The 17,915-nt window shown below is 43.0% G+C and overlaps 1 protein-coding gene across 1 annotated transcript in view; it reads right to left on the bottom strand.

The window, feature by feature from the left end:
• Positions 1-17,104, bottom strand: part of EPM2A (EPM2A glucan phosphatase, laforin) — a 41,450-nt gene extending 24,346 nt beyond the window's left edge. The window contains exons 1-2 of the mRNA XM_049800087.1: positions 16,828-17,104; positions 2,828-3,002 (exon numbers count right to left, since the gene is read on the bottom strand). Of these exons, the coding sequence (XP_049656044.1) occupies positions 2,828-3,002; positions 16,828-17,089 (437 nt within the window). The 5' untranslated portion in view covers positions 17,090-17,104. The remainder of the gene's footprint in view (positions 1-2,827; positions 3,003-16,827) is intronic.
• Positions 17,105-17,915: the final 811 nt, after the last annotated feature.

Raw genomic sequence — 17,915 nt, 5'->3', positions numbered from 1 at the left:
TTCTGAAGTAATCTTCTCCCAGAAAAATTACAATAACTCTAATTTGCTTTGGGAAATTACAGGGTCCCAAGTGTCCTAACTCTTCTGCAATTTGAAGGCATCTTATTGCAGTAATATCTAACATGAAAGAGAAAGGGACTGTTATTTTCTCCCGAATCAGATTTCAGTGATACGTGTCATTACATGTCCAAAACAAGCGAACACTAACACCACAGAGGTATCAGTCATGACTCTGTAGCTGCGGGCAAGCTCTAGTTCACACTCAAAAAAAAAAAAAAAAAAAAATTAATTCAAATCTTGCTATGCTTAAAAAACACATCACAGACTCCCCAACCTGAATGACCAACACAATGCCAGTTCTCTAAATACGAGTTTCAACATAAATTCACTGATTTATGAGCAAACACATCTATACTGAATAAGAAAAACCTGATTCCTCAGAGCATTGCCATCAGCCTCAGTATTATTCAGACCGATTTTTGGCAGCAGCAGGAAGCAGGCTCTTCTCACCCTCCTGCAGCCCCTTTAAAGTTGAGGCACATGTTTTATGAAGAAGCAAGGTGGTAACGAAGCTCAGAGCAACTGTTGCTAATTGTTGTGATTAAAGAGAGGACAAGTAAAATCAGTCCAAGGGCTCACATGGGAGGCCATTTTGACAGAGATGAACATAGAGAAGGGGCTCATGTCAGAAGTTTTCATTGATAAATCACTTCTTTCCAGCCGCTGCCGTTCTGTAAGGAACCTACAGCTGGTGACAGGACTTGGAATTTGTGCTCATAAAGCTCCCCGCAGTAGTGCTGCCTCCGTTACAGTGTGCAAAAAAGTAACCTTAGCTGGGTAACTATGATCCGACCATACACTGAGCTTTTAACCGTACAGGCAGAGGGACTGGCTCTTTGCTTCTGCTATTTTTGTGGTTGGTTTTGTTGGTTTTTTTTCTTTTTGGTGATATTAATCTCCCTAGTACTCTTCTGAATCAATGAATCCATTACAAAATAAAGGCATTTTCATCAGCTCACTTCAGCTGCTCTGCCAAAAACCAAAATCTTAATCAGCCAGTATTTTTGGGCTGCTTTGTTATAACCAGCAGAACGGTGAATCCGCTCCCAACTGTTAATAATTAAAAAGTAATTTAAGGCTGCATATCTTCAAAGTATTAAAAATAATTATGCGACAGGACTGTTATGGGGTACACTCACTTAATATAGCTCAAAGAAATGAGATAACAATTACTGAAGATGTACATATAAGGTTGCCTTGCAATGAAGGTATGTGTGTGTGAGAGGGCAACAGAGAAGGAGATCGTCATCTGGAAAAGACTACACAACTCAGAAAATTTTCTTCAAACATTCTTTAGGGGAATCTGCAGCTTTTTACCTAATCTTGGAAACACATAGTCACGCAGATAAGGCAGCATTAAATGGATCACTGCTGCCTCTGGAAAGGAAGATAAGTTAGCCTCTGGTACTTAGATATTCGCTTTCTGACAGCTGTTCTTCTTTCTCACAAACTTCCTCTGCCAAGCAAAGATTATTTGGGATTGACAAGTCTGTGCTTTGGAATAAACAAGATCTTTTCTCTGATAGGATGCTGGATACAGATGCTTAAGATACAGATAACAGTACAGTCTGTCAGGCATATTATACAGCTTGAGGGGGTCTCAGGAAAAAAGTACCAAGCCACACGAATGTGTACATATGCCTAACAGCGTTTATGAATCCGTGCTATTCCAAAAGATAGCAAGAGGAGGAAATCTTCACCTCATACACTGCAACTCTGACAAGAAAAAGACAATTCTACTTCCTCCCCTATGGGACGGTGGAGAAGGAAGAGTAGAAAGAGGAGGCAAGACGGTGAGGTTGGTGTCGCTGAAACGGTAGTCTGGAGAAATTCACAGAAAGCAATGCTGAGACCTAATGAAAGTACAAGGTGGTTTAGTTTCTTCAAAAAATACGAATCCCTTTGGGATCACTAACTGCTCCATAACCAACACCAGCTGCACGTGGCATATCAGGGCTGCCAGCATTCATGCCACCATTATCAAACAACACACTTGCTGCCACATCCATGACTGGAGATGTGGAAAAAAGTTACAAATGGTCCCAAATTCCTCAGTGCCACTGTGTTAACCATGAGTGCCAAGGCTGCTGCTCTAAATAGAGCCTGTGCTTTATCTGCAGCCCTAAAGGGCGGATACCCCTCTTCTCTTTAAGCTTCATTGTCTCCTAATTCAGGCCAGGATGCTTCACTGGTGAGGTGCTGGACTCCAGCGAACAGCACAGAAGTACAAACATTTTAAGACTTGTCTAAACTTTAGCATTTTTTTAAAATGCATTCACAGAAGCAGAAGTCATCTGTAACAGCTGTCACTAATCGCAGTTGCTGCCGTACATGAGCGATAACGCGACACCCTAAAGTTCTGGTGCTGGAATATATTCTTTTTGTTTCCCAGGACATGTTTTTCAGCAAAATAATCCCAAACCAAACACATTACATATTACATGTATATTTACATGTGTATTTGGACAAGCATTTGAAAATGACAGTTCCTCATAAATGTATCCATAAATTACCACTAGTCATTTTCAGATATGATGCAGCTTAACACACCTGCACAGGTTGCAAGTATCCTTGAACTCCGAATCTCTCCTTTTCATTGCCAAAAGTGACATTTAATTGCAAAGAGGCATTGAATCTTTGTTAAACTTTACTGTTACATCCATACTACCATTCACCACTTCAAACTCAAAAGTGTGCTGACATTATGTCAGTACAGATTTTCCGTTTGAATACTTGACACCAGCGAAGACCTGCACTTTTCTTTTACCTGGAGTAATGGATAGCTTGATGTCCTGCAATATTAAAATAGAAGTCAGTTGTATGTTTCATCTCATCAGTATGTCCAGAGACTTCAATCCAGTGTGCTATTGGGAGGCAGTAAACTCCATCTACTATGTTGCTCTGGTTGTAAACACAACTTCGATCATGATGGGGCCCATTACCTAGAACAGAAGAAAGGACAATTGCAGGCTGTGCACCTGGAAAATCTTCCGAAAGATTTGCAGGAGACGTGAACTGAGTATTTAAGGCCAGGAGTGGTGTTTGCTGCCTGTTCAAACTGCATTTCTCATAACACATTATTAACACCCGAAATAGTTGTTTCAGAAGCGCTGCCACAAAGCAAATGTTCAGCATTAAAATAAATTCTTGCAAATTATGGCAAAAAAACCATTAAAGCTGTATAACACTCCTAAATCATCAACTGTGGCACTTAAAATTTCAAGAATAATTAAGTTTCCTCATTTGGCGCCTGATAATATGTGACCTCGGCATCCAACGTTTCTGCTGCGTGACCTCCCTCTGGGGGGTCCCGCTTGCTGCAGCCCGAGGTGTAGCTCTGACACAGCACAGCAGCGTCACCTTGCCTCAGGCTTACTTCTAACGAAATTGCTGAGCTACAAGAAAGACCTTGGAGAAAGCACAGAGTACAGCCATGCAAGAGCAGAAAGGTAAAACCTAAAACCGCAAACAAAGGTAGGACTGGTGACACTGGATTTGTTACCACCTTAAGGATTCAAGAGGAAAAACCACCAAGGCGGAAAGGCATCAAATCCCGAAGAAGAAAAGCAAGCAGGTTGCAGACAGCAACCTGGCAGCAAGGCAGACGTGTTTCAGGGAGAAGTGGCCGGGGTCCTCCTCCACCTCACTCACAGCCGCCTGGCCAGCAAAGACTCCTCAGGTGTCCTGCGTGGGACAGGACACACACCGGCGCCTAGCCTAGGAGCTCATTAAATCCTGTCTTTTACGTTTGCTAACCGATAAACAATCACTTCGTACTCTTCACGTGTACACGTCCTGCTTACAGAGTCTGTTCATACACAGTAAAAGTTGCCCAAAGTGACCCAGAGAGAGACGGTCACATCTGCAATGGTGAGTGATCACAATTACCTAAAATAGCCCTGTCTAAAGTGAGAATTTTTTCTTATGGTTTCCACTATCTAATATCCATTACCCCTTCTTCTTCTCTTACAGCAGTAGTGTGAGCTTTAGTACAGAAAACCAATTTTTAATACCATGCCAGAGTAAGCAACTTGAATTGAACCGGGTCGTGTCATCAACAAAAAGGTTATCGAGCCTCCAAAAATTCCATACGTGTATATTCTCTCACACACACCCCCCCCCAATTTTTACATACTTAACTGTAATACTAATTGCCATGTAGGAATTACTGTGCAGATTAGAAGTGACCTAGTCTGTGGCTTGCTTTTAATGTAAGCCTGTTACACTTATACAATATTAATGATGTTAGAACATTTCTGAGTAAAATTACGCCCAAAGGAATATCTTAAAATTTCACACTGCACATAAATGCATGACCAGCTTCCAAGCACCACATTTAGGGAAAATTTGCTAGAGCAAGAGAATTTTGGGAGATGTATTAATGCAATGATTAGAGAATAAGACTAACATTTAATACTAAAGCTCAAACAATCTCCTTATTTCCAGATGACATGGAGCACATTTTATCATAATTGTGAAATATTATTATTTACCCAAAAGAAAAAGAAAAACCCAGGCAGAAAACTATTTTTCTTTCTATATTGCTGAACCATTATGCATCATATGCAATGGCAGGACATAGATTTTGATAAATAAGGGGAACAAGATCAGTATATAGCTCCTGAAGCTACAAATCTTGCCACTACATTTTTCTCTCACATTTCTAATTGTTTACACATTCATACCACTTTTTAACAATATTTGAAGACCGCAGTACACATCAACAAATACAACAGCGTAACAAAACCTATGGATGTTTATGACGCTTAACTGACTTCACGTATTCAGCAAAGTCTTTACAACCACAAATGGCACATCTCGCCTTCCCCATTTTACTCTCTGAGAACTGTCTGCAGCGATGCACATCCCCATGGCCCTGCCATCACAAGGCTGGGTCCCATCCTGACCCCCACCCACCCGGGGCAGATGTCCCCTCCCAGCATCAGCCCCATCCCCAGGAGGTGCCCGATACCAGGGCTGGGACTGGGACTGCCCCGGGGCACCCAGCTGCCTGCAGCCCTCTGTCCCGGGGGAGCCCTCACTGCACCCTAGCAGTTTTGAACCACGTTCTCAGGACCTCTGGCTCTTTTGCTGCTCCCAGCCCTCTTTCTCCTTGCACGCAGGTGCCCTTGTGCCCACTCTGGCTCCCTCAAGGACTGCCCCTTCCATTGCTCACAGCTGTTCCTCCTCTCCCACCAGGGTTTCTGCATTAATTTTTGTAATCACAATCTATGATCTCTCCCTCCTGCTTAATTTCTTCTTTCCTCAAGGAGCGAGTCAGTCCACAAGGACAACAAAGCCTCAGTCCTCGTCTTCATGTTCCCAGTTGCACCACTACCTGCTTCTTACTTTCCCATTTCCGACTGCTGCTGCTTGAGGTGCGTGTGCTTCTGTCATTTGCCAGTTTGACTGTCCATCCTCCTTCTCCTCCAGCTTTAATTCTTGCTCTTTTTTTCCTTCCTTCTCTATCATCTGCCTTCTTAAATGGCAGTAACCTCCTTACCTTGTAACCTTTTCACCCTCACTGTTATTCATTCCTTACCTAGCCTACAAACACACGTGAAAGCAGGGCCAAGAGTAAATTGCCACGAGGCATTTGCTTCATTTGTTCCCTCAAACAGTTTTTATCAAATCTCAGTCTGAAAAGCTTCCTTCTCCAATTGTTATTTATTGTTGTTGATTTTTCTGCACCACTCAACCTCACCTTCCTGCTGTGGCCTCCAGTCAAACAGGAATCTCAAAAGGTATGTTTCTGTCTTGGCTGTAATACTCAGGTAAACAATAACAGCTTGCATTTGTGACATTTTTCATGAGAATTGCATAGCTCTTTACTACTCCATACGTTATATACTGATCTATGAATTAACAACCCTGTTATTGAAATATGGTATCTGTGCAACACAGTGTATATGAATATATATGCAACATATATATATTCATTTGTGCATGTATATATTCATGTATTTGTTGAATATGTATTCAACAAATAGAGTGATATAATTTTAGACAGGAAGGGCAGAGTGCTACGGTCTCCAAGAAATACAAATTTAGAGAACAGTATGATCACACTGAACTGTGTTCAGGCAGCTGAATTCCCAATTCCCCCTGCAAGAGTTATGAAAGAAGGCAATTACCACAAATGATCAGGATCTCACTACCCAAGTAATATCCAAATGATACACAGGTGTTTTTCACTACAGTTTGCTTCACAAGACGCATTTAACAAGTAAGTTTCAGAAGAAGAGAAAATTTTTCTGTCAGGTCACATCATGCTTCTGCTAGCACAGTTTGTCACAGGAAAACCATAATATTTTGATTGCCATAAAACAACAACGCAAGAAAACAGTTTCAGAAGTAGAGCCAGGTGACAAGTTTGGAGGAGTAATGTAGAACTCATTGATAATTTAGAGCTGCTAGATTGAATTCTCTCAACTTTATCTTCCAGAGTCATTTAATACAAAAATAAAATGAAACCATCTTTCATTCAAGGTAACTGATCATAACCCATGTTTTAAATAGAAAACAATTAGCGTCACTTACATGCTCTGTTACATATTTGCAGAATGTACACAGCTAGGAAAATGGGCACAGCTTGGGTGATGAGCAGAAATCATTTGCTGGATAACCCTCAGTCCTTCCTCTTCCACCCCTACTTTTTTTAAACTTTTCTCATGACTTTCCTCTGGCTGAAGCAAGGTGCATCAACCTCATGGTGCGAGGTACGTCCAGGCAAAACATGCCTTAGTTCCATCTTAGCCCCTTAGCTCTGCTTAGGGAGCAGAATCCTTGCATCTCATCCGTGGCAGACTTACAGACAAGCCAGCCCAAGACTTCTCACAAGCGCTGGCAGAGCTCACGCCAAGAACAAAATAGCTTTCAGAGGCAGGATAAAAATCTGACGCACTAAGTGAAACACTTACTCTCCCCTCCCTCACCATGACAGGCCAAGCAAAGTCCTTCCTGGGTTTGGATCCCTGGAGCACGGAGACTTTCCCAAGCCCAGGACAGCGAGCCGGGCAGGGTGTTCGCTACAGGCAGTGACCAACAGCCCCACGGATCAAAGCCGACCTCTTCCTCGCTCTCCCTCTCGAGTCCAGGGCTGTTGGGTAGTTTGGGAGGAAACAGAGCACGTGATAAAGGCAGTGGGACCAAGCTCCGCAGAATCTGACTCTTCTCGGTGCATGAGAAGCATGTTGCTGCCCTTTCCAATTTCTTACCTTCTGCTCAGGCACCAGAGAGAAGAGACAGCGGCCGGTGCAGACAGAAGTGCCCTGAGACTGCCTGTGCGCAGAGTCTGGACGTGCCTGCTCGCGTCCAAAGCTGCTCATACCCACACCAACTTCCTACTCCACTTAAACCTTAAGCCTGTCCTACCCCACAACTCACCATTATCTGCTCTATCTGAAAGACCACCGCACCTTTGTATTTTCTAAGTAACTTCACTAAGAATTCAGATGCAGCAGCCCTTCCCCTCAGAAAGTACGCTCAGCTTTGTCGCTCACTTCTCAAATGCACAAAGCATTTCATAAAGTTGCCAAAACTGAAGGCCTAGTGCTGAAGTTTAGTTTCTGCACCTGAAGCTTGGAAAGGCCCCCACCTACATGCTGGGAAGGCGATCCTGACTGTGCTGGGCGACCACATCTGTCAGGACGTCTCTACATCACCGTCTGGCACGCCACAAACAGAGAAGGTCCAGGGTTTAGGTTGCTGCAATCCAACACGCTGCCAGGACCACAAGTGGCACGTCACATCTTTCCCAGCAACCAAGTGTGCATCACCGGCCAGTCCCAGGCACATACCGCTCACGCAGAGATTGAACGGCCGGAGGACTTCGCGTCCCCTTTTACCAGCTGCGTCCTCTAGACTTCACTCCATTAGGAGGGCAACAGCTGGAAGCCTAACAGTGCTGAGCGTGAGGGCACACGGCAGAATCCCCAGGGGAGCTGCGGGGCAAATTCTCACCAAAAGGAACCCTTTGGTGCATAAATTGTTCAGGTAAATACATCTGTCCCCTTACACTGACTAGTCTCCCCAAGCTTACCCAAACCTTGGACGAAGACTTCAAGATGCTTTGAATAACCACACCGCACTCCCCCCCTCACCCGACTCCACCAGTCCCCAGAGTGGGAATTCATACAGCTCCCATTTAAAGACTCCGCTCAGGCACAGCAGTCGTGCACCGCCTCACTGGCATTTGCGAGACAAGCTCCAGTCTCAGAACTCACACGTTACTCACAGCACAAAACACCAGACCACTGGGTAGGCTTCCACGTACTTTTAATATGAAATAAACAATTATTTGGGTGAAATTTGTATTACTTTTTTTATAGTCAAGAAAACATTGTGCAGCCTCAAAGATTTGGTGGAATTTTAACAGCATTTCAACTTTTCTGTTCCTAGAGCCAGTAGCAAGGCAAAGAAAATCAAAGCTGTTTTCCACTCGCCTGTTCATCTTTGCAGAAAAGAAAACAAGCACAAATGCCCTTTGAGAAAGGGCAATACACAACAGGAAACACATGTTTTTACAGCTCAAACCACTTCTACATTACTATTTTTCTTCACCGTGTTTTTATTCATATTGTTCCAAGTGGCAGAACATTGGCTTAATTATTTTTGGGAGGCAAATAAACAATCATTTGAAAACCTATAAAGTTCAACCATAAAAAAGGGTAAGTTAAATATCTGAACAGTACTGATCCTCTTGTTAATTGATCACGTAGACTTTCCTAATCAAAGAACAAAAGGAATTTGGAAGAGTTTATTAGAAGATACAGGTCCTAGTTTGACGGCTAGGGTAGTGCTCTTTTTCCTTCAGTAAGGTCCAGAATGAGGACTTATGGCTCCTGGTTTAGTGCATATGAAGGATGATCAAAGCGCCATATGAAGGCAGCTGGCTGCACAAACAACCAAACAAAAGATTAAAACCAAAGATCTCCACGTAACTGATAAATGGCAGTAGCAAAAGACGGAGACAAGAACAAAACAAAGGAAAAAGAGATGATGATAAAGTAAGGAAAATATGTCCAAAGATCAAGGACTGAAAGAAGGTAAGTGGGGACCAGAAGAGGATCTTCTGAAATTCAATCTAATCACATACAATAACAGAATACAAAGGAAAACCTTCAGTTACGATTTTATTACAGCTGTACTGAAGAGATGAAAAAAGTATAATCCAATAGTCTGCCAAAGGCACAGACTCATCTTGACACAGAGGACAACTGCACACAGATTGCATAATGTTCTGGAACAGCCAGACTAGTGAAATTATCAGCTTGATCTTAAAAAATAACGAGCAAAATCTGGGTCAATGAAATTTCTCAGCATCATTAAGTGTGGTGCACAAAAATAGCCATGAATGAATGAAAAAAATAAGATTGCCTCTTCCACTGCCTCGGCAGAGCTCTTTGCAGCAAAGCCACTTAGTGTACTGCTCAGCCACAGCTCTCCCAGCTACCACCTTGTTGCATACCTTGCTGGAAGTTTTAATTTTTTTCTGTTTCTTCCTGCGTGAGGGAAGGTATGTAGAAATGCCAGGGCACAGCGGCGGCCACAGAGGTGCCGTTTATCTCATCCCTGCCTTAGCCAGATCCTACACCACAGGCGTACGACTTCCAAACCTCCAAACCCCAGCAAGGTCAGCGTGTTCCTCAGGTCACTGCAACCTTTGAAAAACCACAGGGCTACGTGGATGACCTTAGATACGCACATTAGCTTCAACGGCAGCTAAAAAACTCCAAACAGCAAGCAGCCAAGGCAATTTTCAGATCACCTCCTTACAGATCAGTAAGACCAAAGACTTACTTTTTTAATCTGCCATAAATTTTGCATGAACCAGCAGGCTTTACATGTCAAGTCAAAATTTTAAGTAAGCCTAAATGTTATAAATAATTACATTTGCAATACTAAATTAGGTCCTTTAACAAGGTAAATGAACATCTTGAGTTCATGCTTAGAAATTCCCCTGGAAGAGTTTAATAACATCATAAGCACTATCAACACTCCGGGGGCAGAAGAACAGGGAGGGGTTGAGGAATAGAAGATTTTAAAAAAAAAAAAAAAAGTAATAGAACAACAGGAACTAAAGGAAACATACAAAAAAAAAAATATCTCTGAAATGAAGGATTTAAGCTTAAGTATTTGCTAGCTTCCTTATCTTTCGTACCAACATTACAACAAAGAAAAACCTCAAGTCCTATTTTGGACACAATTCTCACAGTTATCCGAACGTGCTACTGCATGGTGTCATTATCAGACATTACTCTAATTGAACTTCCTTCACTACACATCAAATACTCAAATTTACTTACCCTTTACACCAGATTCTGATGTTAAGGTCTCCCTGCTGCCTAACTGTCTGAATAAAATTCAATCTCGGATATCCTGAATAGGATCTGTCCCAATCCCACCAAGGCTGAATTGCTATCGATTGTTAAAAAACAGAGCGGGGGAGGGCTGAATTCCCCTCACTGGAACTGAGCGAGGTCAGGTATTTTGGCAGTTTTGAGTCTGGCACAGACTCTTAGACTGGAGTCCCACCTTCCTGAAGTCTCAGCAAAGCCCCCGAATAGCTGCCCTTTGGTTTTACACCCCTGACAAACAGCACCAAACACAACATTTGAATTCTCTATGTCGGGTACTAACCCTTATTTGTATGCTTAATAGAAGTATGCCTACTCTGCTTTTTAATGCTACTTTTTTTTTTTTCTGTCAATAAACCATCTTCCCTTTACATTCTGAAAACAGTAGATGAATTTATTGTTTTATTTGAATATTTAATATTACTATACAGCAAAATTGTTAATTCGCCACACCTGGTTCACTAACTCCTTCTCCATGACGGGTCTGATTTTCAGAAATGTTTCCTTGCATTTGCCAGCCCCAAAGAGATAGCCAAAAAGCAGATGAGTATTTCTATCATACCCAGCATGTTTATTTTCTACCAGACTTAAAGCAGGCTGTTTCAAATTCTCGTTTGGTAGGGCTGATACATACAACCAAGGAAACAAGTTTTAAATCTATTATAAACCAGGCTGAATTTGAGGTTTTTTTAGTCTATTAGTCTACTCCTAAGAGAATTCTTTTTATGGATTTTTATTTTTTTTTAATTATGCCAGAATTAGAACTAAGGGGTTTACAAGAAAGCCCTCCTCAGCACTTAATGCTGTTAATCAACAAGGCTTTTTTTTTAGTTTTAAATCAGAGATGAGAAAAATAAGAGTTTTCAAAGGCAACTTTCAGAAACATGTTTTATTTCTCTCTCTAGGTCTGCTTAGGCACAGGTGTTTCTCAGTGGGAGCTGCTACTGTACTAAGAGTTTTTAACCAAATGCCCAGTCTAATGATGTAGGTTAGGCCAGAGAAAAGCAACTAAAAGGGAATTCAGCTCATGTAAAAAAGAGGTTCTTCTCAGACAGATGGTGGAAATAATAAAGGGAGTGCAGATGACAGAATAATGGCTGATAGCAACAAAATGTATAATGGAATACAGTCTTCCTAACTGCTTTGAAACGCTCTATGGCATTGTACTGTGTATTACTGATTGTTACTTCCTACCATACCAGAAAAGTGAACTATAGGCAGGAAACAAACTACATCAAAAGAGTAACCACAGTAAAATCTTAACCAAAGTATCATCCCAGTTACTTATTGCTTCTCAGTGCTTCTCGCCATTGAAAAGAAATTCTCCATCCATATTGCATGCTGCTGTCACTTGGAAGTGAGGGCAGGGAGTGAAGTGTGGGGTGGGAAAAATGGTAAATCAATCAAGAATTTGCATAAACAATGCATTTATTGTAATTTTACCATTATAACTACAAATGCTTTAATTACGCTCTCACAGCAGTCAGAGCTGGCCCCCAATTATCTCTGCAGGTAGGATATGACACATACCTGCCAAATCCAGAGGAACGCATGTGTACATACTTATTATTCTTATAATTTTGCAGTTTCATGGGCCACTCTGTTGTTTTATTGATCTCCAGTAGTCTGCTCAGTCTAAGCTGGTTAATGCTGACACGCAGATAGGAAGTAATGACAAACTTGCTACCAATTAGTTCTACCATAATCCATGCTAAACTAAGTAAGTGTCTTGAGGGGGCTGAAGAACAAAAACACCAGGAGCTATTGTGCTTTGTAAACAAAAGTTTCTCTCCATTCATTAAAGAGGTATTGGGTAGCAGATTTCAAAGTTACCCGCTTTTACTCATTAAGTTTCCTCACATCTGAAACGCATCAAGGCATCCAGCATTGTCCAGAAAGCAACAGCGTTGCACAAACAAAATGCGTATTATGCACAATTATTCAACTACCAACATCCAATTGTGTTTTATGTTCCTTCCTAGTCCCTACCTACTTCAGAACAAGACTGGGATGGGGGAAGCAGGTAAAGCCCTGGATTATTTTCAAAAGCAGAACAGATTAGACTATATACTGATGAAATGTGCAAGTAGCTGCAAGAAAACAGGCAGTCGCTGGCTATACACAGGTAAAATGGCGACACCCAGTGGGAACAACACTATATAAAATATCTGCATTAAAAGAGGTATGAAGAAACATTACCCTCTCCAGGTCTTGGGATTTTTTCTTTTCTTTTAGTAACACAACTGCTACCTAATTTGGGGATCTGTAGATTAGCTTTGGGAAAGAAAGAAAAAGAGATGCATCTCAGTTACAGAAAGATAATGTTGCATCCAACTGTACTTCTCCAGAATGGCCTCAAAGAATTTTTACATTGCTTTTATCCTGCTATGGCTTAGCCCCCAATATTTTTTATTCTGTTCCAATCTCTCCAACTCAAAAGGTGACTAGATATTAACTTCCCACACAGCCCTTAAAGAACCTCCCTCATTAAAATAAGAAATTATACCTGGTTTGTTCCACGAAGTTGAGGCCAACAAGTGAGACTGGTTTAGGTTTCAACACACTGCTGCTTTAAAAATGAATTTTAATGTGCCTTACCTTCACCAACGTTTTCAGCCAATCACGTGCTCAACTCTTGAAAGCTATGAGCAAATTTTACTTCCAATATTTTCACTAATTACATTATGGTCTTATAAAAACCTTTATTACTCCACAAATGTACCAGGCTTTTTGAACTATCATCAGAAGTGTACAAAGTCCAACAGGTGGCTTAAACTGTAACTAACAAGCTCAGAGGAGCATGAACTGGAAATGTTGGAAGGCCAACATACCTAGGCACAGGCTGCATAACCTGACTGTTTCTAATTTGAACTGTGTTGCATTGTTTGCTTTGGGGCCCCAAGAAACCACAAAGAACAACAGCAGCATGTAAGTGGAAACAAGACACCTCCTCTTCTCTCCTCCCCACCTCCCCAAAACTAGAGACGGGGTTTTTTGGAAGGAATCAGGCTCTGCTCACCTATACAAATTACTAAAAGGTAGGCTGATCATGCTTTTCAGCTTTAACTGGCAATACTGTATCTGTCAAGCTTCAGGCACGCACCAACTACACCAAACTAATGGTTATGTGAAAATGGATCAACATTTTAGAATATAAGCTTATAATTTTTATATATATTTCTTCCCCTTCTCAAAGCATAAGGTTTCAATAGACTGTATTCCATCATCTCAGAATACAGTTTGGGGCATACCCTTAGTAACTCCTCTGTCCTTTTATAGAACATGTATCTTCTATAGCACCAACAGTTTATTTAGACCAGAGTAAAGGGGAAAAAAAGGCATAGATGAGTGTTCAAGCATAAATTCACAAAAATAAATTCAAGCATAAGTTTCATCTTGTATTTATTTAGTTTTTACAGGAGGCACAATATACTTTTACTTTCCAAGCTGAAAGACACATAAATAAACCCAGTTCTGAAAAATCTACATCAAAAGCAAAGTACACAGAAAGATACATAGGATGCAGTTGGGAGGAGGGGAAAAAAAAAAGGTATATACACTCATTTGTTTTTTTCTAACAGGTAAACCTATTCCCAGGTTCTAAAGCTCAACATAACCAACCTGTTTTCCACAGATACTGTAACAGAGTTAAAAACTCTCCTGGGTAACAGGCCCTCCAGACGAGCTCACAGCAGGCAAGTAACATACCGTCCCTGTAGAAACCTCACTTGGGCCAGAGCACATACAGAAATCGTGTGATTTGAGCCAGAAGAGCCCAACAGCTTTAAGTGACAGGCCAGGAATGCAGGCTGGCATCATCTCCCTAGGATAGCAGAGGTAAGCATCTGACCCTTCAGGAGCACAAGAGAAGCCTCCTCTCCCACCTCATCCTCCTAGAGAGGGGAACTAGTTCCCTCCAGACACGAGCAACAAGCCAGCAACCCTCCCACAGGCCAAGTCTTGCCTGAAGGCTTCCTACCAGACTACCTGGCAGAACCCAAAGGCCACAGAACACCGGCTCATGACTTTGTCTCTTCCAGCCCACAGAAATAAATACCCTTACTTTACCCTTCACTTTCCCAACTGCATTGGAATGACTGTAAGGATGAACTAAACTTAAAACATACGATGCAACATGTACTGTAGCATTATAAAAAATAATATGCATTACTAGTGGAATTCTCAGGTGAAGTATACCGACACAAAAACTGGGAGTAATTTTCTTAAATATAGCACATTATTTCACATCCAATATATGTAAACATCTGACATCCATAATTGGACAGGAGTTTCTGTGGTTACAGATGAATGCCCCAACTCATAAATTTAGAGCAAGTATCATTCTGCACCTTCCTCTATCCCTCATGACCCTGTCTTCAAAATTCCAGATGTTCTGTAACTGCTAAATATTTCCCAAAGCACATTTTTAATTCTAAACACATAGGATACTAAAGAGCCAAAGCACAGCATTTGCTTATCACCAAAAAAAAGTTTTGTTCTTTTTTTAAAAAAGGTAGTTGTCTTTTCAAACTGTGATTTTTACAGGAGTAAAGAGACGACAGCCAAAACTTTCATTGATCTACAGTTGGAAAAAAAATAATCATTAAAACAAAAGACATAAAAGACTACAAGATATTGCTTAATTATTGGATAGAAAAACATCCTTCAGCTCCCTTCATGTAATACAATAAATTTCAGGCTTTAAGCAAATTTATTTATGGTAAATAACAACTTAGAAAAAAAAAATGATTGATATGAATGACTAATTAAAAAAACCCTCTGCATTTGGATGATATGCCCATTTGTTTTCTATCATTCTAGCTAAGCAATAAGCTCAAACTGCTGAGCATCCACAATGACAAGAACAGAGTCCCACATAGGTTAATCCTAAAACTGCATCAGTAGCACTACTGCCAAAACAGAGTATGTTTATTACTCAACAGACTACATTTACTCAATGCACTCCCAGGTCTGGACAAATACCTTGAGATATCATTACTTCCAAACTAGACAGTAACCATCACCTTACAGTTGCAGATTCTCTAGAGACTGGAACACTCTATTATTATTTCTATATTCTGTGTGTGGTGAGGACCTCTTTATATACCCATATGATTGGCATATTATGTACAACTTGGCACCTTCAAAAGGGACCCAATTCTGCTTCCTTGGACAGATGCAAAGATTTTTATTCCATAAATTCACTTTTCCTGCATTTCTGCAAAAGAAAAACATGGTTAAAGCAGGCAGAATGTACTATTTATTTTAGCTGCTAAACAAAACAATTACATGGTGTAAACAGTACTTCATGATGTAAACTTCTACGAATGTTCTATTAACACATAGTCTCTTATTAGTATAAAGAAGAAAGCCCAAATGCAACAGTTATGACGACATGCATGTTTTAGTCTTATGTGACAGAACAGCAGTTTAAAAGCGTGGTATGTGTTCTTAATATGGGTGAAGAGCAACTGCTCTGCAATGTGTTATTTCGGTATACGGATTATAAACCTATTTTATCAGTTTAAAAAAAAACCACCTCAAAAATTACCTAGTCATCTGTCTTCCTTCCACCAAGCCCGATCTATTCCTCAGTGACAAAAGGTACATTTAGAGCTTTATTTGACTTGGCATACAATTTAATGAGCGTTCTCTCTTATTGACGATACTTAAATATACCAGAATAGCACATGGGAACTGACTAAAGTTATTCAACATTTGACAACACGCAACAGGAGAAGTTCATGGTGGAAGTACTACTGAGACAGCAAGAAGACTGGAAAAGTCGTGACAGAACTCTTCCCTATTTTGTTTTTTTTTTTGTCAGCAATTCCAACGGTAAAATTTACCAGCCTGAAAATGCCACGGTGACATTTCAGCTTCCTGAAATACAAGTAACAAATCACACCTCCTTAACGGGCAAGTAAGAAGTTCTGAATTCTTTACTTCTGGGGAGAGAGAGAACACAACACATCCGGACAAGGGATGCCTGAAGCAAGCAGGAAACGACGGACCCGCCTCGCAGAACTTCCACCAGCCCAGAAGAGAGCCTGCCTTCCGCACTCGCCCTCCCCCGCCGCACGGTCACAAACCGCTTTCATTAGCGAGCGCTCGCGTCATGTCACGACAGCCGAGGAGGCTCGACCTGCGAGCGCAGTTCGGGCCTTCCCTGGGCGGGAGGCGGCCGCCGGCAGCGCCCAGCTCCGGCTGGGGCCCGGCGGGAGCGGGACAGCCCTCCCGGCCGACGCCGCGGGGCTCCGGGCGGGAGGGCGGAGCCGCCGCCGAGCCCCCAAGGAGCGGAGCTCCCGCCGCCGCTCCGTCCCTCCAGGCCCACCCGAGGGCCGGGCGGCGCCGGGCCCACCCGCTCCGCTCCGCTCCCCTCCCACCGGCCTCACGGCCCGCCCGTTACCTTCCCAGAGGAGTTCGCCGCCCTGCCGCCGGAGGAACTTGTACCAGAAGGGGCTGGCGGCGTCCTCGTCCGGCAGCGCCACCTCCGCCAGCCACAGCGCCGGCTCCTGGGCAGGCAGCGGGGCGGTCGGCCGGGCCGGTTGCATGGGCAGGGCGCGCTGCGGGTCCCACCCGCCCAGCTCCGGCCGAGAGCCGGCCACCAGCAGCGAACCGCCGCCCTCCGTCATCCGGGCCGGCAGGACCACGCCGAAACGGAAGAGCATGGCGGCGGCTGCAGGGAGGGGGGGACTCCGCCCTTAGGCCGCGCCGCACGTCCGCCGGGGCGGGGCGGGAGGCGGGAGCGGCCCCTCGTCCCGTCAGGGCTCGGCCCGGGCTGTGAGGGGAGGGCTCGCGGCCCGCTCGCCCGCCCGCGGCTGAGGAGACTTCCCTCCCAGACCGGGGGTTGGGAGCGCATAGCCTCCTGAAATTAGGGCTGGGGCGGAGAGTCGCCTCTGCTGGCAAATCCTGGGGTTTCCAGGCGCGTTATGTGTACGGGCTTTGGCAAGCGAGCGTTACTGCTTTGTTAAATGAAGCTACTGCAGACGCATCACTAAACGACTGCCGTACACGCAGCATCACGAACAAGGTTTAGCCTCAGATAGCACTTGAGCCTCCGTCATGTTGGTATCTTCTCTGCAGGCGGGCAGGTAGTCGTGGTGAGGCCAGAAATGCGGCATGCTGGGGGAGATAGAAAGCCTTTTAAAAAATGCTGTAGCTCCCAACTATGGGCAGTCTGTTTTGCCCTTCTGGCTGTACTTTGGCAACTCCTACATGTAGCAATATTCAGGGCTTGCAAAGAATGGCTGAGAAAGAGGATGCAATCCAACCATTTATAGGGCGCTCCTCTGAATACACCCATTTCAGAAGCGGTTAAAGGACAGAAACGGAGGAGTGGTAACTTTATTTAGGTCAAGTTCTGGGAACAGGATGAAGGCCTTTCAATGAGTCAAAAGAAATCCTGCCTCAAAAGATGGCTGCTTGTTTCCTGTGTTCAGGGGCGATGACACGCTGAAGTGTTTGCGCTGCCAAATTTAGGAGTGCTTTAGCTCA

This window comes from Accipiter gentilis, chromosome 5, assembly GCF_929443795.1.
Source record: "Accipiter gentilis chromosome 5, bAccGen1.1, whole genome shotgun sequence".
NCBI lineage: Eukaryota > Metazoa > Chordata > Aves > Accipitriformes > Accipitridae > Astur > Astur gentilis.
Note: the sequence above shows the minus strand (reverse complement) of the source record. Positions and strands in the feature narration are given on the sequence as shown.